At 43.5% G+C, this 24,688-nt stretch overlaps 3 protein-coding genes across 4 annotated transcripts in view; 2 read left to right on the top strand and 1 right to left on the bottom strand.

The window, feature by feature from the left end:
• LOC133524693 (uncharacterized) overlaps positions 1-14,853 on the top strand; it is a 28,937-nt gene extending 14,084 nt beyond the window's left edge. Inside the window, exons 6-7 of the mRNA XM_061860818.1 lie at positions 4,961-5,220; positions 14,559-14,853. Of these exons, the coding sequence (XP_061716802.1) occupies positions 4,961-5,220; positions 14,559-14,831 (533 nt within the window). The 3' untranslated portion in view covers positions 14,832-14,853. The remainder of the gene's footprint in view (positions 1-4,960; positions 5,221-14,558) is intronic.
• On the bottom strand, positions 7,331-14,108 carry LOC133524689 (uncharacterized). 2 transcript variants are annotated; one of them, XM_061860813.1, is made up of 2 exons: positions 12,486-14,108; positions 7,331-7,976 (listed from the first exon to the last, which is right to left on the bottom strand). In XM_061860813.1, the coding sequence occupies exons 1-2, from the start codon at positions 12,823-12,825 to the stop codon at positions 7,591-7,593; spliced, it is 726 nt and encodes a 241-aa protein (XP_061716797.1). In that variant the 5' UTR covers positions 12,826-14,108; the 3' UTR covers positions 7,331-7,590. The 2 variants fall into 2 exon arrangements, 1 of the variants encoding a protein (XP_061716797.1); XR_009800414.1 differs by having other exon boundaries at positions 7,806-7,847; positions 8,144-14,098.
• A 3,539-nt stretch (positions 14,854-18,392) lies between the features above and the next one.
• On the top strand, positions 18,393-20,801 carry LOC133525302 (uncharacterized). The gene has a single exon (XM_061861590.1). The coding sequence runs from the start codon at positions 18,393-18,395 to the stop codon at positions 20,799-20,801; it is 2,409 nt and encodes an 802-aa protein (XP_061717574.1).
• The last annotated feature ends 3,887 nt before the right edge of the window (positions 20,802-24,688 follow it).

Here is a 24,688-nt window from a genome sequence, read left to right as displayed (position 1 = left end):
GTCAGAGTCCCGATACTCAAACTTTACACGAGACTATCGCCCGGCTGGAAATGGAATTGAATGACAAGGAACAGGCTACGCTTTGCAATGACCTTGAGATTTCCGGCATTCCCGAGTACAAGGAAGAGTCGACCGTACACATCGTCATGGCCTTGGCGACGAAGATTGGATTGAGATTGGAGGAGAGCGACATAGTGTTTGCTGACAGAGTTGGCCCCGTAAGGGAAGCAGCGCAAAACGGCACCTCGGACACCGCGCGGCTGCGTCCGCGCCCGCTTGTGGTGCGGATGGCGCGCCGCGCGCTCCGCGATGCGTTGATTAAGAGCGCACGAGTACGCCGCGGTGCTACCACTGAGGGGATTGGCCTGCCTGACCACGCCGCAATAAAATTTCATATCCATGATCGCCTCACCAAGAAGAACCGGGAATTATTCGCCAAGGCTCGGGAGAGAGGTCGCTCGGAGCGGTGGCGATTTATCTGGAGTAAGGAAGGACGAATATATGCCAGAGAATCTGAGTCCTCGAAAGTACATCGAATCCGGACCGAAAGCGACTTAGACCGTATTTTTCCTGTGGCATCTTCCGATCGTAACATATAGCATTCGTGGCGAAATAGGTCTCTCTAAAATAATGACTAACATAAGTAATATGCCTGCTTTAATTTATTTTATTTTATTTTATTTTATTAATGTAATAAAACTAATGCTCCAGTATATTATAGGTTTGCGCATGTATTTCAAATATACCGATTTAATTTTAGCTGATAATAATAATGTTTTAATGAAATTGTATATCACGATCTTATTGAAACGTGTACTGCACTATTTAAATGTAATATTAATGCCACAGTATACTATAAGTCTGCTCAGGTATTCAATGAAATATTTCGATTTAATGCTAGGTAATTTTAAAAATTGTAATTTTATAACGAAATTTTATATCACGACTTTTAATAATATGCTAATGAAATGTGTACCGCTCTATTTAAATATAAAGTGCATACTCGGACAAATATTTTATAATTATGTTAAAAAGTTGGTATGTTACACACACACATCCTTATGGCTACATATGAACATTATCCTGCACACACACAAAAATACAAAACTATTATGTTATTATTTGTTTGTTTTTGAATATAGTGAAACATAAACATTTCAAATTTGGACTTTTTAATGCAGGTTCCCTTTGTGCCAAGTTAAAACACAACGAGTTTTTAGTAGCAATGGAACAACATAAGCCGGAAATCGTAGCTATCAATGAGACTTGGTTGCAAACTGGCCAGGAGGGCCGCGCGCCGTCTGTGCCGGGCTATAGGCTGCGCCACGTCCCTCGTAAGCTTGGAATGCGGAAGGGTGGCGGGGGAGTAGGTTTCTATATTAGGAACGGTTTAAATGTTCGAACTTGTGAACACCCTTTTCACCCAGAGGTAGAACAGATGTGGTTAAAAATTACAGTAAATTCAATTCGTTTCATTATGGGCACCGCTTACCGTCCACCTTGGTTGAGTATAGATATATTTCTGGACAGCTTAAGTGAAACAATTGTATCATTTGCCTTATACGACCGTATTATTTTAAGTGGTGATTTCAACATTAACATGTTAGATATTAATGACTATAAAACTAAGCGATTACAACAATTTTTAGAGTGTAATAATTTAATAAATCATATAACAGAGCCAACACATTTTACACACCATAGTTCGACGCTTCTCGATCTTATTTGTTCTGATTCAACTATAATAAATTCTGAGGTTGACCATATTGAGCAACTGGGCGGCCATGCAATGGTTTTCATAAACTTAAACGTTAAAACATGCAAGGTGCCCCCAACCATTTATTACAATCGATCCTTAAATAAAATAGAGCTGTCTAGCTTCAACAGTTATATAAATGTAATTGATTGGTATAAAATTTCTCTTCTAAAAACTATTGATGATAAATTGGCATTATTTAACGATTACATCTTAGACATTTTTGACTTTTTTGCTCCAATTCAAAAGAAAATAGTGAAAGCTGCACCAAAACCCTGGCTCACTGAGAATATACGCTATATGATAAGTATTCGTAACAAAGCGCAAAAGAAATTTAAACAAAGTAAGGACGAATCCGACAAACAGAACTATAAAACTTTAAAAAATTTGGTTAACACTAGCCTGTACTTTGAGCAAAAAGCTTATTTTGAGCAACATATAAATGTTAATTTAAATAAACCTAAAACCCTATGGAAAAATTTGAAACGTCACGTAATTCCAGATTTTAAGAATAGCTTTGAATTACCACAAGATCTCAATGATCCTTCAAATATAAACAAAGCCTTTTTAAATGTTCCGGGTAACGTTTCTGTGGATGATGCCACACTGGCTTACTTTGATAATCACCGGCATAACTCCTCCACATTCAGTTTCAGTACCATTGACGAGACAACTGTGGCAAAACTATTACTTAATACAAAATCCAATGCTATGGGCCACGATGGAATAACATTTGACATGATTTTAATGACTCTTCCACAAACTTTGCCTATAATAACAGATTTGATAAATACTTCCATTTTAACGTCCGAGGTACCCTCAGTTTGGAAAACCGCTATCGTTAGGCCGACTCCAAAAATAAATGACCCGAAGGATCTTAAAGACTTGCGTCCAATCAGTATTTTGCCTTATTTATCTAAAATACTGGAAAAAGTAGTTTATGATCAGGTTTCAAAGTATCTTGATTTCAATAATATACTACCCGAAAAGCAGTCAGGGTTTAGGAAAAAACGAGGCACTACTACAGCGCTCCTTGATGTCATAGATGAGGTCCTGGCTGCACAGGACATTGGACATGGAACAATATTGGTTTTGTTGGATTTTTCCAGGGCATTCGACTGTATAAATGTTCCACTTTTGCTTTCAAAATTAAGATACTATGGATTTGATGAGAAAGCCATACGGTGGTTCCAAAGTTATTTTAACGGTCGCAAGCAAATAGTTAAATTGCCAAAAAACGATGGTTCTTGCTTGGTGTCTGATCCAATTCTAATGGAAAGGGGAGTTCCTCAAGGATCAATATTGGGGCCACTTTTATTCATTTTGTACAGCAGCGACATCATCAATTGCATCAAATTCTGTAAATACCATCTTTACGCTGATGATCTGCAGGTTTTTATATCGTTTCATCCTCGAGATTTCGCTACCGCTGTTGTGAAGTTAAATGATGATCTGAAACGACTCTCAGAGTGGTCCTCTGCAAATTGCCTGGTCCTTAATCCTAATAAGTCTAAATATATGGTACTTGGAACTTTAAATCAAACTAATGCCATCATTTCAAAACAACCAAACATTAGGATTAAGGATGTGAAAGTAGATCGCGTCGACGAAGCAAAAAATCTTGGACTCTTGCTAGATACAAATCTGCGTTTCGAGAGGCATGTAATAGACATTGTTAAAAATTGTTTATACCGTTTAAAAGTTCTATATAATATTCAAAATTTTCTTAGTGTCACCCTACGAATGCGACTTTGTGAAGCTCTTGTTTTATCAAAACTTAATTATTGCCTTGCAGCTTATGGTTCCTGCCTTCTAGCACGATCGTGGCGCCTTATCCAAAGAGTGCAGAATTCATGTGCCAGATTTTGTTTTAAAATCCCTCCTCGTACTCATGTCACGCCTTTTTTAAACAATGCGGGTATGTTAAAAATGGCCGCTCGCCAAGAACTCATGTTCGCTTGCCTGCTCTTTGATACTATTCAATCCAAGCAGCCGTCTTATCTCTATAAGAAACTCCTATGGTTTGGAAAAAGTAGCATTCATCACCAAATGAGAGCCTCGCGAGCGATAGTGTTACAGATCCCCCAGCACCGGTCTGCCGCTTTTAGAGGGAGTTTTCGGTACCGCGCAACAAAATGTTGGAATAATATACCACCTCCAATTCGTCAATCAAACAGCAAAGCGATCTTTAAAGTAAAATATCGACTTCAACTTCTTAATCAACAGAAACAACAATGTAAGCCTTAAACTCCTTTTCGCTTCATCCTCCTATAACTAAATACTTTGCCAACCGCGTTTTTATCTTTTTATCTTCATTACAATTTACCAAAAGTCCATAAGATAGAAAAAAACACGCACACACGCATATATATGTATACACTCGCTCACATAATACTTACAAAGTACACAGCACACACACAAATTGCACAGTAGTTTTTCTTTATTTCTTGTACCATCTTAGGTGTTTAAAAAGCGTTGCCCATTTTTGTGTAAGGTACTGGCAGAATACCAGCGATGTGGCTTGCTGCATCATTATGCTGAGTCAGCGCCTTTTCTGTGCCACGACACATGGCGTATTAATTAACTAAAAAATGTTTTTATTAAATTAAGTTTGCATGTTTTTATTTTACACTTTTCTTTTTTGTTTGTTTTGATGCTAATGCCATGTATGTTGTGGGTATGAATAAAGAATAAAAAAAAAAAAAAAAAAAAAAAAAAAAAATATATAAATATTTATAAATACTTAAATACATATAAAACACCCATGACTCAGGAACAAATATCCATGCTCATCACACAAATACATGCCCTTACCAGGATTTGAACCCGGGACCATCAGCTTCGTAGGCAGGGTCACTACCCACTAGGCCAAACCGGTCGTCAAAATAGTATAGAGATAATAAATTACACGTATGAAAACTACCAAGTGCGAGTCGGACTCGCCCATGAAGGCTTCCGTACCATTTATGACTTATTAAAAAAAACTACTTACTAGATCTCGTTCAAACCAATTTTCGGTGGAAGTTTGAATGGTATATCATATATATTTTTTAGTTTTATCATTATATTATTTTAGAAGTTAGGGGGGGGGACACATTTTATCACTTTGGAAGTGTCTCTTGCGCAAACTATTCAGTTTAAAAAATATATATATTAGAAACCTCAATAATGAATGTAATGTTATGTTTGTTGTGATGTTAACAGTTTCAGATGACTACACGAAAATGAGAGTAACGACGTACAGCACACCGCGGTCTCGCAGCGTACCGGAGAGCGAGTGGCCCACCATCCAGTACACCTGGCGGCGCGCGGACGCGGACGTGCGCGCCAGCGCCGTGCCCACGCGCACCTCGACGTCGCCGCCGTCTCCGCCACTGCCGTCGCCGAGCGTGCACCTCAATGCCTCCACAATGGGCAGCAGGATGGCGCAGTTCGAGTTTGAACCCTACCGGGCTGATTTCAAGGTAGGGCCGAATGCACCTCCTACTACTACCCGTCACTCTTTATCATAATAGCAAACGAGCATCTGCTCCACCTATTAAACGGTTAATCAGAGTTAGGAACCGTAACAAAGAGCAGCCCAGTATCAGTCAGGGGTCGAACTTGGGACCGTTTCTTTTCATGCTTCTGAAAGTGCATCACTGCACATTGCTGATGTTCGCTGATGATGTGAAGTTGATTAAATCGATCCAAGGCTAAAGGAGCTGCAGCGGAACATAAAGACGGCCCAGGTTACGTACAGGTTAAATATCATAAGATTCTTATGTTGAATCCTTCTATACGCATAACTCGTATAGCCGAATTCCAAATATCCTTAAAACGTATACTACGAATGCGTAAGTTACCCAATATTAACTTCTTGACAATAGTTTATTGAATGCGTAATATCAAGCCTAACTTAACCTAACCTGCATTTTCTACCAAAAGTCCATCTTTGTGGGGGTCGCTCTAACCTAACCTTCTTCCTGGTTTTTTGACAACAGTTCGTTTTTGTGAGAGTCGCAGTTCTAACCTAACCTAACCTGCTTTTATGACAACAGTCGGTCTTTGTGAGGATCGCAGTTCTAACCTAACCTGCCCTTCTGGCAATAGCTCGTCTTTGTCGGGGTCGCAGTTCGAACCAAACCCAACCTGCTTTTATGAAAACAGTTCGTCTTTATGAAGGCACTCAACTGAGCTATTTAACATTCCTGACCTGGGAGTCTAGCCAAGATGATAATCGTTTGCAAAAAAAAACAAATGGAACACTAAGGTAAAAATGTATGTATATGATAGCGTTTTATTGTTTCGTTTTCTATAAACGATTGTCATCTTGGCTAGGCCCCCTAGCCCTACAAACAAATAAACGGAGTTTAGTACTGAGTTGTCTCATAAGTAATTTCGGGTTTCGTAAGAAAAAAAATCTACACTACAATCTATGCATGTCGTAACCTGTTATGACAATTCTCTAGTCCTATAAAGAGTGCAATTGTTGTACTTTATTTAAGTCATACTGTCTTTGTTAATTGACGGTGTAATACGTTTTGATAGTAAAAAGTATGGAGGGCGACAAATACGAAATTCGTGTATTGTTGAGACATTATTGGAAACAAAAATTTAAAGCAGCTGCGGCAGCAAGAAAAATATGTGAAGTTGAAGGGGAAGACGTGTTAAATGAACGTACGGCACAGCATTGGTTTAATCGTTTTAATAGCGGAGATTTGACCCTTGAAGATCGACCGCGCTCTGGTCGGCCACCCGTGTGGGATATTGAGGCTACAAAAGCAGCTGTTGAAAACCAACCCAGTACCAGCACTCGTCGATTGTCGGACTCACTTGGACCTTCTAAAGACACTATACATCGCCACTTAAAATCATTAGGTAAGACCTATAGAAGTTGTCGGATAGTGCCCCGCGAATTAGACGAAGTTCAGGCAAAACGACGAGTAGAGGTTTGCAAAAAAACTCCTTGCCCTACCGCAAGGCGATCGCTTTCTCAAACGAATCGTTACTTGTGATGAAAAATGGATTTACATAAACAATCCAGACATGGCGCATCAGTGGTTAGACAGGAATGAATTACCTGAACCTGTCGCGAAAAGAAGTCGATTCGAGTCAAAAGTCTTGTTATGTGTCTGGTGGAATTATGAAGGTTTAGTGTATTTCGAGATAATTCCAGATGGTCAAACTATCACTGCCGAGATATACTGTGGCCAACTGACATGAATGTATGAGGTTTTATCGCAAAAGTATCCAGGTTTAGTAAATCGAAAACAGGTGCTCTTACAACAAGACAATGCTAGACCACATACTGCGAAAGTCACACGGGCTAAGATCGATGAACTTGGTGGTATTGAACTCCTGCCACATCCAGCATTTAGTCCGGACCTTTCACCATCTGATTACTATTTATTCAGATCCATGGCAAAATTCTTTCGCGGGAAAAAATTCGAGACAAAAGAAGATGTTGAAAATGCAGTACGACAGTTTTTTGTATCTAAGCCCAAAGAATGGTTTTATCAAGGACTCAAAGAGCTTGCAGAACGTTGGGTTAAGACTATAGAATATGATGGGCTATATTTTGAATATTAAGGTTGTTGACGAAGGTTCGTAAATGATGAAGACGACACCAAATTGTACTTTAAAACCGTATATTGGTCTGAGCGATTAAATTACATAAAAAAATAGGTACGTGTATCGCGAGCACTGATTAGCGGTGTGCGCGCGCGCTCTGGCCGAGAGCGCTGGAGGAAAGAATGCCGGCGCGCGATGAGGCGACGGGCCGGCGGTGGCGGCCCGCGGGGAGCGAGCGCGGGAGGTGGGGACCCGATCAGCGAGTCCGCGAGTGGGGCGCGTTAACAAGCTGGCCCCCTTGGACCATCCTGGTCCAATGTCAGTGGGAGCGGGCAGAGCCTGTTGTAGGCCCTTCTCAGCGTCCCTGTGGTGGTGGTGACGTCAGCGACGCGGCTGACTCCGTCGTTGCCCGGGTAGACTGCGGTGACTCGCCCAAGCAGCCATCTGCTGGGGGGCAAGCGGTCGTCTTTGACGAGAACCATCTCGCCAAGTTTCAGCTGGCCTCCATCCCTGCGCCATTTGTTTCGGACCTGCAGTTCTGAAATGAATTCCTTATAATACCGATTCCAAAAATGCGCTTTTAGTGCTTCTATTCTCTGATATCTCGTTAGGGTATGTATCGGCGAGTCTTGCACCAAGGGAGCAGGTATCATAGTGAGCGTTCGGCCTATCAAAAAATGCGCAGGGGTGAGAGGAGTAAGATCTGAGGGATCAGATGAAATAGGGGTTAAAGGCCTAGAATTAAGCAAAGCTTCAACTTGAACCAAAAAATGTAACCATCTCTTCATAATCTAAGTGAGCCATTGAGGTAACTCGTTTTAAATGATGTTTTACCTGCTTAACTGCGCCCTCCGCCAAACCATTAAAATGTGGGCTATAAGCAGGACAAAATTTGAATTCTATTTCCTTTGTAGCTGAATATGACGTTATTTCTTCAGAATTATTTTTAAGGAACTTTGCTAATTCGTTACAAGCCCCTATGAAACAAGTACCATTATCTGACAAAATGGTGGCTGGTTTGCCTCTGCGGGCTATGAATCTATTTAAAGCGGCAATAAAGCCCATGGCTGTCAAATCAGTGACGAGCTCCAAGTGTACCGCCCTCACTGCCAAACAAACAAAAACAACTATATATGCTTTCTTCGTTTGACAACCACGACCCTTTCTGCTCGCTATCAGGATTGGCCCAGCGTAGTCACAGGATGTGTTAGCAAATACATATTCGGACTGTACCCTTTGCAGTGGCAAGTTGCCCATAATTGGCTGATGAGTTTTACCCGAGTATCTTAAACATGTAATGCAGCTTTGTGAAGTCTGTCTGCAAAGGTTACGGCCGTTAATTATCCAGTACCTGTGACGTAATGTTGCTAGCATCAGCTGTGGTCCAGTGTGCATCAACATTCGATGGTAATGGTGTACTAATATTTTAGTGATGTGATGCGATGCATGTAATAAAATAGGGTGTTTTGTGTTATAATCGTAATATGAACTTGCAAGTCTACCGCCTACTCGCATAATTCCGAAAGTATCTACAAATGGATTAAATTTCAACAGAGTATCTTTGTGAGAAAGTGGGCGCTTATTTAGCAAACGCGAGAGTTGCTCGCTAAATTTGTCAGTCTGCACTTGTTTGCACAACATTTGTAAAGACAGATTAAGCTCTGACACCTTCAATGGACCTGTATTTTTGTTTGTTACATTTTTACAGTTATGAACGAATCTATTCATGTATGCTACAATACGTTGCAATTTACAAAAGTTTGAGTATTTAGAGGTAAAATTATCCTCGCATTGTTCAGTTGAAACGTGACATTGTATTTTGACTTCAGGCAAATTTTCTAAAGTTAAGTTTTGAGGTTGAGTAGGCCATTGTATTTCCGTTTCATGAAGGAAGGGCGGTCCTTCCCACCACAAAAGTGAATTTTTGAGGTTTGATGCGCTCTGACCCCTACTACCTATGTCGGCAGGGTTCAAGGTTGTGGGTACATAGTGCCAATCTATGGGGTCAGAGTTGTTACTGATTTCTGTGATCCTATTGTAGACAAATTGTTTTAATTGTTGTTTACATGTTTTTATCCAGCACAGAACTATAGTTGAATCAGACCAAAAATACTGTGAATCGATATTCAAGCGCAGTGAATTTTTTACCTTTTTTGCTAGTTGTATCGATAAGAGGGCCCCTAGTAATTCTAAGCGTGGGGTACTTAATTTCTGTTTCAGTGGAGCAATTTTGCTTTTGGCTAATGCTAAATGTACACTAACCTGTCCTGTATTGGAAATTGAGCGTAGGTATATGCATGATGCATAAGCTTTATTACTGGCATCGCTGAAAGCATGTAGCTCGACCTTGACGTAAAAATCACATATTATTCTGCGCGGGATACGAATTTCGACTATTTCTGGTATTTGTTTAGCAAAATTGTTCCACTGAGCCTCGATGTCCTCGGGTAATTGACCTTCCCAAGAAATATTTTTAGCCCACAAGGATTGTAAAATTAGTTTAGCTGGTAGCAAACATGGGTTTATTAGTCCCAAAGGATCAAAAATCGTGGCAATGGTGGATAGAATGCTGCGTTTGTTAGTGGGTTTGGGTTTTAGATTTTCAGTTACAGAGAACAGCAGCTCATCAGATTGACATGACCAAAGTAAACCTAAGGTTTTCGAGTGATTTTCTGTGTCCAATTTAAATAGTTCATCGCTACTGTTGTCTGCAACTAAATTATCTAGTAATGATGGTGCATTTGAACGCCACTTTCTTAAATGAAAATGAGCACTTTCTAGTGTTTTAATGACGCCTCTGCATGTTTCTAACAGAGTGGCTTTGTCATCATTTCCTGAGATGTAGTCATCTACATAGAAATCGTGTAAGATTGTTTCACTTACATTTTTTTCTGCGCATTCTTGACCCAACTGCACAAGACATCTGGTGGCAAGATATGGAGCACTGGATGTCCCATAAGTGACAGTATTTAATTTATATTGTTTGATTGGTTGTGAAGTGTCTGAGCGCCAAAGAATTTGCTGCAGACTTCTTTGACTTTCAGTTACATAGATTTGTCTGTACATTTTTGGACATCTGAAGTGACTACGAATTTATGCTGTCGGAATCGAATTAATATGCTTAGCAAATCGTCTTGTACAGTCGGCCCAACGTATTGTATGTCATTAAATGATTTCCCTGAGCTAGAAACTGCAGAACCATCAAAAACTGTCCGCAAGCGAGAAGTTAGACTGGATTCGCGACAAATTGCATGATGTGGCAAAAAATATGAAGTTTCGTTGGTATGTATGTCAGTGTTTTCTGACATGTGACCTAATCTTAGGTATTCGTCAATAAATTCTATGTATTTTTGTTTGAATTCTGGATTGCGCTTGAATTTACGCTCTAAGGCTTGAAATCGAAGTAATGCTTGTGTTTTAGAATCGCCCAAACATTCAGGAGATTCTTTTAATGGTATTGTGACAACAAACTTACCATCTGGGTGGCGGGTTGTTGTTTGTGTAAATATGCGTTCGCATTCACTCTCACCTTTAGTGTGGATTTGTTGAGTGGATGGAACTGATTCTAGTTCAAAAAACTTGTCTAGTTTTGCATCGAGCTCAATGTTATTGATTAGATTGCAATGGACTGTATAGGGTTGCTTTTGTTTAGAATTTTGTGTATGTATAGAACCTGCAACAAGCCATCCGAGTGTTGTTTCAACTAGGACGGGTTTTTTCTTGCCCAGGGATATGTGATTGTATGTAAGGCACTCCCAAAAGAGTTCTGCACCCAGCAGCATCTGCACCTCGGATGGCTCGTGAAAGTTCGGGTCCGCTAGGTGGATGTGAGGGGGAATAATGAACGAATCACAATTTAGTTTGGTGAATGGAATCATATCAGTGATCTCTTGGACAACGAAGCAATTGACTTCTGCTGTGTAATTTTGCGTACGTGAAGTTATGGTTACATCACAATGTTCGGTGATGCTTGATCTTTTCTTTTCTAACCCTGTGACGGATATGCTAGTGGAATAAGTAGGTAATTTTAATTTTGCTTGAAGATCTTTGGTAATGAAACTAGATATACTTCCGTTGTCCAAGAGAACTCTAACTTGGTGTGTGTGGCCATCATAGTCGCTGACGTTGATGACAGCTGTAGATAACGGTACACGATGGCTACCGAACGTGGAGCATAAAGCAGCACTGTTTGTAATTTGTTGTGGAGCTTGTGTATGCTCTTTTAGAATTGGTGATGCTACACAATCATTAGGTTTGGATGTGGAAGACTTAGGGTCTGCCTTTGCTTGATTGTTTATATGTAGCATGGTATTGTGTCTTTGTGTGCAAAGCCGGCATGAGCTCAGCCTGCAACGTTGTTCGTCATGTCCTGATCGCAAACAATTTGTGCAAAGATTCAATTGATTCACTTTATTAATGCGGGATTCAACTGGCATTGTTTTAAACTTAGTACATTGATAAATTGAGTGATTATTTTTGCAAACAGGACACTTATATTTATACTGAGTTTGATTTTGAGCATGGTTTACAAGAAATGATTTAGGACGATTGTGAGTAATGTCGCTGTGTCGACGTGGTTTATTTAGTGTTTGTGCCTCCTCCATGGTTTCTAGCCAATCTGCGCGGTTTCTTAAGAAAGTGGTAAATTCCGTTAATGTTGGTAGTTTTTTAATATTATTGCGCTCGGTTTCCCAATCGCGCAAAGTGGCTGAATCGAGTTTGCTAGTTACCATGTGGATTATGAGGATGTCCCAGTGCTCTGTGGGTAAATTAAGAGTCTTCAAAGCCCTGAGATTTTTATTGACTAAATCTATGGTATTTCGTAAGGCCCTTGAAGATTCTTGAAGCACGGGGTTTATGTTAAATAATGCATTTAAGTGATTATTTACCAATATTCTATCGTTTGTGTAACGTTCACAAAGCAAATCCCATGCGACCTTATAGTTATCAGACGAGAACTCTAGTGATTTAATTACGAGTGAAGCACCGTCTTTCAATGAACTTCGCAAATAATGAAATTTGTGGATGATTGGAATTGATTGATTATCGTGTATGAGAGATTTGTAGGTATCATGGTATTCTAACCAGTCCTGATAGCGCCCAGAAAAGGTAGGTAAATGAATTGTAGGTAATTTAATATTTGGCCCACCTGTGAGTGCAGTAACGACATTGGAACCCGTTACCAGATTGTCCTCAGGCGCCGCAGAAGCAGCACCAGCCGCGGTGTGCCTGCTGAGCAGTTCCTGCGCAGCAGCCAAGGCACCAAAGTAGCTTGTCTCGAAATTTTCCCGTTCTGTGTGCTCGTCACCTGGAATTTCCGTCAAATTTTCTATATCAGTTTGAACTGAATCAAAATCATTGTACATATCTTGGATTTTAATGAATCTGGTATTCAGCTCATGATTTTGCAAATTATTTAGCGTATGGCATGACAAAAGAGGCTCTAAATATGATTTAAATATGGTAAGCTTTGATTTGAAAGAGGCACGTGTTTTTTTGAGATTTTTTAAATCCATTTTGGCAATGCGTGAAGTATTGAAAAAATCAAATTTTTAAAGAAAACAAAAGATTTGTGATAGAAAGTGAAAATTTAGTTAAAAGTTATAGAAATGGCGATAGAATTCAAATTTCCAGCTGCAATAGGAAAATGTGATTAGAAAGTGCTTAAATTAAAAAAAAATGTGAAATAATATAGTGTGTGAAGCGATACGTAAATTTTGAAAATTTGCAAATAGCACGCGTGCGAGAGGCAACGGAATGGCGTGGCGTGGCGGAGGCAGGCAAGCAAGCGCGAACAATGACGGAAGCAGGTGTACACGTGCACGTGCACGCTGTAGCTCCGGCCCTGGCACGGCTTGGTTACGTGTAGGTACAAATACGAACACGTGCAGATTTCTGAAATATTCCAAGTAAATATTAAAATATAGCAATGATGGCACACGGTTGGCACAAATGGTTGCAATACAATTAATTAGGCCTTGAAATGTGGTTACTAATTTTAAGCTAATTTTACGAAAACTGTAATAAAAATATCCAAAATATGAACGGGAATGTTAACCTTGATAAGAAAGCTTGTAAATTAAAAAGGAATATTAAAAAAAATATTACGATTTAACTAAGATGTAGACTGATTAAGAGTTGGGTGACGTGAAACAGGAATGTGATTTTAGTAGCTAGAAGAGAATTAAATTGAAAATTAAAGAAATAAATACCAAATAAAGGTGGTCAAATTATACCTGCGCAATAAGAAATAAAATAGGAACGACTCACAAATAAATACTGCAAACCCTTTTCCTGGTATGTGGAGCCGTTCTTGGTTTGTGGAACCCTTTTCTGGTTTTGAATGTCTTGTTTCTTTATTCTCGGGCAGGACGATGACTTCACAAATTTCGCTTTATTGTAGTAGTTGTAGCTTAGGTTGGCTCGCGGTGATTCACTCCGATGTTATATAAATGGCGATTGTAGTCTCGGCCAGGCGCGCTATCTTCTTTGTGTTTGATGGACCTCGTCGAAACGGAGTCTTTAAAGTTGCTTTACGTCGGATCCGGCTCGAAACTTGTTGACGAAGGTTCGTAAATGATGAAGACGACACCAAATTGTACTTTAAAACCGTATATTGGTCTGAGCGATTAAATTACATAAAAAAATAGGTACGTGTATCGCGAGCACTGATTAGCGGTGTGCGCGCGCGCTCTGGCCGAGAGCGCTGGAGGAAAGAATGCCGGCGCGCGATGAGGCGACGGGCCGGCGGTGGCGGCCCGCGGGGAGCGAGCGCGGGAGGTGGGGACCCGATCAGCGAGTCCGCGAGTGGGGCGCGTTAACAAAGGTTTTCTTTTTATATTATTATTTAATAAACGAAACTGAACATTGAAACCGACATTATTTATGAGACACCCTCAGTATTATAATAACTAGGGACTCGTCTGAAAAAAGTGTGCCGAGAGTAACTTTTGTATAACCTAATATTTTATATAATTTTATTAAATATAAATACCAATAATAACATTATGTTTGCCGTTAACTAGGTATTACGGTACGTTATTCAAAATAACGATATATCAAACTATAATATATGAAAAGTAATTATAAAAAATGTAGTGCACCCCAAAACAATGAATCATCAAACAAATATCAATTCTCCAAATATTCTCGGTCAAAATACATCATGTAGATTTATGTTGAAAAGCGAGTGCTTGTAAGTAATCGTCGGTGTTAACACAGCTGCCCCAATGCATGTTTGGTGTTGCAGATCGGCGAGTACAGCGACAACGAGGCGAGCTACGACGCGGGCGGGGGCGAGGAGCCGACGCGCACGTCCTCGTCGTCGTCCGAAGCGCCCACGTCGCGCGTGCCCGAGGCGCTGCAGGAGGACGATCCGCCGGACGATGCGAACGCGACGGCCCAGCTCGTTGAGCTTGACAGCGGCGTTGCCCGACAATTTTCGGCTACAACATTCCAAATTTGTTTACGTCATTTTTATGTAATTTTGATTTTAGCACGAATATTTATAAATGATTATTAAACTTTTAATTAAGTACGGTAAACTATCGATTATCCATTCCCCACTGTATAGTACGTATAAAGTTTTTAAATGTAAATTGCCTTTTGAATATCTAACACTCTGCCTAAATGTAAAAGGGAAGATAATTAAATGATCAGCCGTTTATATAACTGATCTGCAAAAAAAATGCCATACTAACATTTTGCTGGCAATTAATAAAAATCGAGCTACAATTCTTGTTTAGCAAGTAATTCACAAACGGTCAACATTATAACTTATCTGCTTAATAAAGAGTTGAGCTACAAAATTATTATTTAGTCAGCAAGATTTAAAAATTGGTTGGTAGACAAAACATGTCGAAAAGCAGTTTAATTGAGACGTATGTATAGGAATATAAAATATATAGGAATGGTCATCTGATATGATAAGGTAGCTAGCGTTAGATTTGAAAAATCGACAGAATTCTGATGATTAACAAATTTTTCAGGTACCCAAAAAGGATCGAAATTGCGGATCAGGTACATTGTAATCCAAAATGAAATAATCCGCGTACCCACTGATTACTTATCAAGATTTGATTAATGGTGGATCGCTTACTGCCGATCAAATAATTAATTTGCCAACCAAATCCATTTAGAGCAGCTTATTTATTGCGAACTGGTTTAGAAATACTTGCTAACCATAAGTTGCTGTCCAAGTATACATTTTGGCTGACCAAATATATATTTTTGTTTATCAAAATAGGAATATTTTACAGATCGATTAATTGATACCCCAATGTAAAAGTCCCTTACAATGCCAACACCTTAATTACGAAAGCAATCGAAACTACAATACGTTTGACACCCTCGATAACAGTTACATAGTTTTTTTTTTTTATGCACTAACTGAGGATATATATATATTATTTTACAGTACATATGGGGCTACTTTATAGCACTAGTGCGAGAAGTAGCATATTACGTTACTGTGTCGAACATTTAAAGGGCCATATATGTACTGTAAAACGTTGTACGATACATGTGCGAATAGGTAATTCGCAACTCGTGTCGATTTAAAACACTCCCTTCGGTCGTGTTTTAATTTATCGCCACTCGTTTCGAATTTCCTATTTTTCGCACTTGTATCGTAAATCGTAATGTACTATTTTATTATTTTTTTTTATTTCATTTGTTTGTATATTTTCAAATCATTTAGCTCTCTCATTTGACTTGTTTCCATATATTAGGCTGATGCGATATATATATATATATATATATATATATATATATAATATATATATGGACCACCCTTAATATTCACATGATCGTAAATGATACCTAAAACATATAATCACGAATCGTAACTAGTTTTGTTTTAATTATCAAAAAACGTTTTAAAAAAATATATATATACTCGTATGTGTGCGTGTCTTTTCGTGTGGTTACTATGCTTGAAATTTCTTTGGGATTACGCTAAAATACCATCTTTAAAATAAAAATTGCTGTAATCGGTTAACGTGACAAAGAATTATCCCTGAATAACTAAGCAATATAGGGACCGTGCGCGTTGGAGGGTCTGCCATCTTGTGCCATTATTCAGGAATCTGAACCATAAACCCGTCACGTCATGTGTTTTCTTGTGCATAGTAGGTTCTGCCATCTTAACAAACAACTATATCGGAACAATAAACATCACATTTACGCCTCGCGCCAAAAATCTGTCGGCTCCTGTGCTGCCTCCTACAGTTCATGCACGCTCCCTATACGTTGTTGACAGCCGAGACACACATGCACATACACACACACATGAATAGTATCGATTTCTCAAAAATTATTTATATATTTAAAAAATCGGCAGACGTAATTGAAGTGAACCTCCAAAATTCACTATTGGTTAAAGTATTATGCACACACAATCATATACAAACGTAGCAGCCAAGCATAAAATGAAAGCGGGTTAAATTAACACAAGGTTTCTTAATTTTAAAGCTCAAGTTAAAGTTGATGTCGAGGACTACTAGCGCCATCTAGTTGTCTTAAGGCTACATAATTATATTTATGGGCTAATTCATGTATAGGGGAAAATTTCGACTTACGGCATGAAATAAGATTTTACATAACAGTCAATGCGTGAATTAAAAATAATGACTATAAGCCAAAAAATTCACAAAAACGTTGAATTGTGTAAATTTTTTGATAATAATGCTTTACGTAACCGTGAGATGGCATTAGACACTGAAAATCAACACAGACACATCACGCTGTTAAGATTTTCCTGCGACTGACCGGATAGTTTCAACGATACATAGGTTAGGTAAGGTTCGGAGTTAGGTTAGGTTTTGAGTTAGGTTAGGTTTTGAGTTAGGTTAGGTTTTGAGTTAGGTTAGGTTTTGAGTTAGGTTAGGTTTTGAGTTAGGTTAGGTTTTGAGTTAGGTTAGGTTTTGAGTTAGGTTAGGTTTTGAGTTAGGTTAGGTTTTGAGTTAGGTTAGGTTTTGAGTTAGGTTAGGTTTTGAGTTAGGTTAGGTTTTGAGTTAGGTTAGGTTTTGAGTTAGGTTAGGTTTTGAGTTAGGTTAGGTTTTGAGTTAGGTTAGGTTTTGAGTTAGGTTAGGTTTTGAGTTAGGTTAGGTTTTGAGTTAGGTTAGGTTTTGAGTTAGGTTAGGTTTTGAGTTAGGTTAGGTTTTGAGTTAGGTTAGGTTTTGAGTTAGGTTAGGTTTTGAGTTAGGTTAGGTTTTGAGTTAGGTTAGGTTTTGAGTTAGGTTAGGTTTTGAGTTAGGTTAGGTTTTGAGTTAGGTTAGGTTTTGAGTTAGGTTAGGTTTTGAGTTAGGTTAGGTTTTGAGTTAGGTTAGGTTTTGAGTTAGGTTAGGTTTTGAGTTAGGTTAGGTTTTGAGTTAGGTTAGGTTTTGAGTTAGGTTAGGTTTTGAGTTAGGTTAGGTTTTGAGTTAGGTTGGGGCGCTAGGTCGGGTAACCTCCACGAGGGTCTGGGTCATTCCAATTTCTGTTGATCCTCGCGGATCCGCAGTCAAGGGAATGGCTTATGGCTGGTGCGCCCTGGGGGCAACGGTAAGTGATCTCCTGCGTGGGATTGCTTACCGGTGCTGCCAATAACCCGACACCCGGGAATAGCCCGGGAGGGGAGGGGTAGGTTGCTCTTGGCGTGTCTCTATGATCTCTTAGGCTATACCGGACAGGGCTACCCATACCGGGCAGGCGAAGAGAGAGGGACACTATCAAGAGCAGGGGGGGACGGGTATACCTGCTTTCGGTGCCGAAACCGGGTGTACAGGCCTTGGCCACCGTCCCGAAACTCGTTATCCCAAATGATAAGGTGTTGTTGTCATGTCTAGCAGCCTTTGATGGGACCGGGGACCTTGCCTTGGTCGGCCGGGTCAAGAGGAGTTAACCTCAATAAAAATCCACAATCCCCCGCATGGCGGTTCACCGTGCTGGGGTGCTCTTCTTAGAGCGGCTGGGGTGCTCATCAGTCACTAGTGGCCAAACCTGTGATACCTCCCGACCTCACAGCGTATATAGGGCCACAGTTTAGGTATTGGGGATCTCTGCCTCTGTGGAGCTTTTGTTCTCCCCAACTCGTGGGAATTTAATGGCAACTAAAAATAAAAAAACTCCTGAAAACGGCCCTTTTGAGGGCCAACACGAAAACGGCCCTTCTCAGGGCCAACACGAAAACGGCCCTTCTCAGGGCCAACATGAAAGCGGCTCTTCCCAGAGCCTGCCTGATGCGGTGTCGGAGCTGGATCAAAGAGCGTCGACAGACTCAGACTCAGACTTGGGGACTAACTCCCAGGCAAGAACGAGAGGAGTCAGAAATGAACGGTCAGGGAGGATACGTCGACTGTCTGACACGACGGACTCCGACGACCTTGCAAAGGACGATGAGACGGCTGGCGAGAAGTCAGTGGAAAGACAGTTGGCCCAAAAAAGGCGCCATACTGGATCGGACGAGGAAACGTGTCTGGGAAACCTGCCAAAAATAAATACAGCACGTCGAGGCGGGAAATGGGGAAAGAGCAAGACCCGCGGAGCGTACACGGGTATTGCTAAGACCAAATCCCTTGGGGCATACGTGGGAATAGCCAAGGCCAAAAGCATGCTGAAAATATGTCTCGAGCGAGGGTCTTCTGGGAAAAAAGCGGATAAGGATGCCAGACATACGCCCCAAGTTCACGGGCCGGCGTCCTGCTCGATGAAGGAAAAAAACCAAACATCTGAACAGGTCATTTCCGATGAGGAGCAAGAAATGGAGTGCAACCTGGTGCTGGAGGGTTGTCAGTCACCGGCTGCTGACGGAGACGAAGCGGATGTGGCCCGCAGGGCAGCCAAGAGGGTGCTGGCCGACGTCAGCAAGTCAGCGAATTTAAAGGGAACCATCCGCGGTCGCATTAACAAGGCGTGCCGCGAAATAATAAATGCCATGGATAACATTGACTCAAGAGAGGAGAATGAGGAGGTGCATGTCCTTCGGGCAAATAATAAAAGATTGAAGGAAGAGCTAGCTCATGCGACATCTGAATTGAAGGCGCTCAGAAAGGCCTTTTCCGATCGGAATAAGAAGGAGACTCCAGCAGGCAGTCTAAAGGCTAACCAGATCCTGGGAGCGGTAACGGATGCCTTGTCTGAGTTTAGGGACGAGCTGTCGGCGAGTCTCTTCAAATCGCTAGGGGACATGGTTAATGCTCGCATAGACGACATAAAGAGTCGTCTCCCTCCAGCGCCGGTTGTTCGCCCGCCATTAGCGGCGGACCGAAAAAAGGCAGCTACGGCTGCTGCTAGGACGGTTTCTCCTACACGGTTTCCTGTGGTTGATCTGCCGGATGATCCCTGGACCCCGTTGGCGGTTCCTGCCCCCGCTCCTACCCCGAGGCCTGGCCCTGGGGAATCTGTAGCATCGTCTGGGTCAACGCTAATGCCCCCTGCGAGAGCTGCACCTGGCCCGAAAGTGCCGCGGAGGAAACAAGTAGCTACCAAGCAGGTACCTCAGGTGACTCCTCCCCATCATGCGGGAAATTCTTCAAAACCCACCCCCGCTCCCCGAGCGAAGAGGGTTACTCAGACGGCGCCGCCGCCACCACCGACGACTGCTAATCAGACGTGGACAGAAGTATTGGGCCGTAAAGCAAAGAGGAAAGCTAATAAGAAAGCGTCTGCAGCAGTTCAACCGGCTGTGAAGCCAAAGCCGAAGCCGCGTAAATTGGTTGCTCCATCGACGGCGGGCATTGTTGTGGCTCTCAAACCAGAATCTGAGGCTACATATGCGGGGATCTTCGCCAAGGTGACGACTTCTTTTGGTCTAGCTGAGGTGGGGCTAGACCACGTTAAAGTTCGGAAAACGGCCGATGGGGCGCGTATCATTGAGGTCCCTGGTACCGACAATGGCAGGGCAGCCGATATCCTGCGCGAGAAATTGGAAGGCTTGGTCGGCAACGACGCGAGGGTGTACCGGCCAACAAAAATGGCCGGCTTGAGGGTATCAGGACTCATGGAATGTGCAACCAAGGAGGCAGTAGCCGAGGCAATATCAGCGAAGGGTGGTTGCAGACTTGACGAGGTGAAGGTGGGCGCAATCCGTACTGGCTTTAATGGGGTAGGTTCGACCCTCATTAAATGCCCAGTGACAGCCGCCAACAAGATAGTAGAGGGAGGGCGTTTGCTTGTGGGGTGGTCGAGTGCACAAGTTCAAATATTGGATCCAGCACCGCTCCGCTGTTATAAATGCATGGGGACGGGACACGCTCGCGCCACTTGCCCTTCACAAGTAGAGAGAGGGAACCTGTGCTTCCGGTGCAGCAAGCCGGGACATAAGGCGTCGGGCTGCACCGAGGCGCCATTTTGCGCGGCGTGTCACCAAGCTAAGAAGCCAGCCGGCCACTATATGGGAGGCCAAGCATGCTGCCCCCCACCGACTAAGGGAAGAGTAGGCCCCGTCCAGACCCAGGGGCCCGAACAGAGATCCACCCAAGGGGCTGACGAGGGACAAGAGATGGAAACGTAATGTTGCCACGCCCTTACGAACTCCTACAGACTAACTTGAACAGATGCGCCCGTGCCCAAGACCTGCTCATGCAGGTAATAGCGGAGTGGGGCATAGGCGCGGCTGTGGTGGCGGAACCGTATTGCGTTCCTCCTCAGCCCAACTGGGTAGGAGCAACCGACCGGAAAGTGGCTCTAGTATTACCGGCTATTGGGGACTATCCTCCCCTGATAGCGGTTCATAAAGGTCCCGGAATGGCGGCAGCCAAATGGGGAAACCTTATACTAATCGGCACTTACTTTTCCCCTAATAGGCCACTATGGGAGTTCGAGGGCTACTTAGATGATCTGGGAGGGCTAATAAGGAGGTCAGCACCAACCCCGGTACTCGTGATGGGGGACCTCAATGCTAAAAGCGCAGCCTGGGGTTCCCCTGTTACTAATGCGAAGGGCGAAACCCTTAGGGACTGGGCGGTAGAGATGGGACTGGTGGTTGTAAACCAGGGTAATGCCTACACATGTGTGCGACAGCAGGGAGGATCCATTGTCGACGTTACTCTTGCAACCCCTGTTGTCGCTAACCGCATTGAGGACTGGCGTGTCCTGGAGGATGTGGAAACTCTCTCCGACCACGTCTACATCAGGATGAGGATCTCTCCATCTCTGGCGGCCCCACTACAGGCTATGCCGCAAGCAGCAGGTAGGCGCCGTCCCCACGGCCGCTTCCCTAGGTGGTCCTTGGCCAGCCTGGATAGGGACATGATTGAGGAGGCCGCATTGATAGAGGCTTGGTGCGCTCCCCCACCAGTGGACCTAGGGATTGAAGAAAGGGCAGGCCGGTTCCGTGCGTCTCTAACCACGGTGTGCGATACTGGCATGTCAAGGACGAAGAAATTAGCTGGCAAAAAACAGGTCTACTGGTGGTCGGAGGAAATTGCTGCCCTCCGAGTAACCGCCAATGCTGCACGCCGAAAATTCACCAGGTGCCGGCGCCGTCAACACACGGCGGCAGAGGAGGAGACACTCCGGGACGCCCTTGTCGCCGCAAAATTGGCATTAAGAATTGCTATAGCCAAACGGAAGGATGAGGCCCGAGAGGAATTCCTGAGTACTTTAGATAGGGATCCATGGGGGCGACCCTATAAAATAGTCAGGAACAAAATGAAACACGCTCCCCCCATGGATTCCTTAGAGCCGGAGCTACTAAGGAGAGTTGTAGAGGGCCTCTTCCCGGCGGCACCGTACTTTGCGCCTCCCGTTATGGCTCTCCCAACGGAGGAACCGGAGGGCCTTCCTGACGTCCCTTTAATCTCGGATGTAGAAATTATGGGAGCGGTGTACCGAATGAGAGCCAGCAAAAAGGCTCCGGGGCCGGATGGTGTGCCAGGGAGAGTGCTCTCTCTGGCATTGAAACACCTCGGAATCCGACTTCGAGGGTTATTTGACGACTGCCTCAAAGAGGGAATTTTCCCTCGTTGTTGGAAAGAGGGTAGATTGTGCCTATTGCGAAAGGAGGGTCGTCCAGCTGACTCGCCTTCGGGATACCGCCCCATCGTTCTCCTAGATGAAACTGGAAAGATGTTGGAACGCATCATAGCAAGGCGTATTACTAAGCATCTGGAGGACACGGGCCCGAACATTAGCGACCGGCAATTCGGCTTCCGCGAGGGGCGGTCAACAATAGACGCTGTAGGCACGTTGAAGAAATTCAGCGATCTGGCAGCAGAGAAAAAGGAGGGAGCCGTAGCAGTGTCCCTAGATATTGCTAATGCCTTTGGCTCTCTCCCTTATGGAGTGATAAAAGAGGCGCTCCGGTATCACGGTGTGCCTCTTTATTTGAGGACAATAATAGAGCACTACCTCTCAGATAGGGTAGTGCTCTATGAATCAGGAGGCAGACGCTTAGAAAGACGAATGGAGTGTGGTGTTCCTCAGGGGTCGGTACTGGGGCCCCTGCTCTGGAACATCGGTTTTGATTGGGCGATAAGAGGGGAGCAACTTCCCCGTATGGTCACCATTTGTTATGCCGATGACACAATGGTGGCCGTAAGGGGAAGAGAGTATCGGGAAACCTTAAGGAGAGCCGCAGTGGCAACCGAGCTCACGGTGGGGCGCATTAATATGTTAGGGCTTACGGTATCTCTTAATAAGACTGACGCCGTAGTCTTCAAAGGAAGAGGCTGGAGGCTGCGGCACCTGATGAGGTGATCACTGTAGGGGGTGAGGCGGTCCCTTTAAAAGACCAAATTAAATACCTTGGGCCTTATCCTGGACCACAAGTGGGAATTCAAGGAACACTTTACCAACCTGGTTCCTCGACTCATTAGGTGCTGCTTCGGCGCTGAGCCGGCTATTGCCCAATGTTGGAGGCCCCCAAGCCCCATGTCGACGCCTATATGCGAACGTTATTCGCAGCATGGCGCTATACGGGGCACCGATATGGGCTGGGAGGCTTAATGACGAAACAAGGGCCCTCCTCCGAAGGCCTCAGAGAATTATTGCGCGGCGCATTATTAGAGGGTACTCGACCATCGGGCACGCGGCCGCTTGTGCCCTCGCCGGTATCTTGCCGTGGGATCTGGACGCACGATTACTAGCGGAGAGGTACAACCAGAGGATGGAGCTATGCATCACCGATGAGCATCTGGCTCCTAGAGAGTTGGAGGCGCGGCTAGAGGCAGCAAAGAAGAGGGAGAGAGATCGGTGGAAAAGCCAGCTGGAGAACGAGCCATACGGCGCATACACCATAGGGGCGCTCCTCCCGTCTTTCGATAGCTGGCTGGACCGTAAAAGTGGTATCTTGACCTACAGGCAAGTACAGGTAATGACTGGACACGGCTGCTTCGGTCATTACCTGTACACAATACAGAGGGAGCCTACGCCGATTTGTCATCACTGCGGGTACGAAGATGACACCGCATATCACACAATGGTGGAATGCCCATCCTGGGCCCCAGAGAGACGGGAGCTAGAAATGGCCCTAAACGTGGATGATCTCTCGCTGCATAACATAGTAGCAAGAATTTTGGTCAGTGAGAGATCCTGGGAGGCGTTTAATAACTTCTGCGAACAAGTTATAAGAAAGAAAGAGGAAGCGGAGCGGATGCGGGAAGAGAGAGCTGATGCGCACCCGCTTCGACGCAGACGGAGGGGAACAAGGCAAAGGCAATTCGTCAATGCCTTGATTCCTCAGTAGAGCTGCGGGCTGGGGACCCGCAGATAAAGCTCTACACGCCTGGGGAGGGATTGTAGCGTTACACAATCCCTCCTATTTTAACATGAGGGTGCTCCCGGTGAAGTAGCCGGGGCGGCCGGGGGAGCATCGTGGTAGAATATTAGTGATCCCATGATGCTCCCCTATAACAGCAGAGAGGGTAACGCCGCAGGGGAAGTTAGTGGGTATTCCCCTCCCCTCCCTCTGGCAAGCAGAGGGAGTTGCGAGGGGCGAGTCCCACATACCACCCCATCCCCAACGGGCTTTCGCAGCCCGGGGGTGAGATACGTAAATGTATTTACCCCTGCGTGAAAAAAAAAAAAAAAAAAAAAAAGGTTCAGAGTTAGGTTAGGTTCAGAGTTAGGTTAGGTTCAGAGTTAGGTTAGGTTCAGAGTTAGGTTAGGTTCAGAGTTAGGTTAGGTTCAGAGTTAGGTTAGGTTCAGAGTTAGGTTAGGTTCAGAGTTAGGTTAGGTTCAGAGTTAGGTTAGGTTCAGAGTTAGGTTAGGTTCAGAGTTAGGTTAGGTTCAGAGTTAGGTTAGGTTCAGAGTTAGGTTAGGTTCAGAGTTAGGTTAGGTTCAGAGTTAGGTTGGGGGCGCTAGGTCGGGTAACCTCCACGAGGGTCTGGGTCATTCCAATTTCTGTTGATCCTCGCGGATCCGCAGTCAAGGGAATGGCTTATGGCTGGTGCGCCCTGG

This window comes from Cydia pomonella, chromosome 14, assembly GCF_033807575.1.
Source record: "Cydia pomonella isolate Wapato2018A chromosome 14, ilCydPomo1, whole genome shotgun sequence".
Taxonomy (NCBI): Eukaryota; Metazoa; Arthropoda; class Insecta; order Lepidoptera; family Tortricidae; genus Cydia; species Cydia pomonella.
Note: the sequence above shows the minus strand (reverse complement) of the source record. Positions and strands in the feature narration are given on the sequence as shown.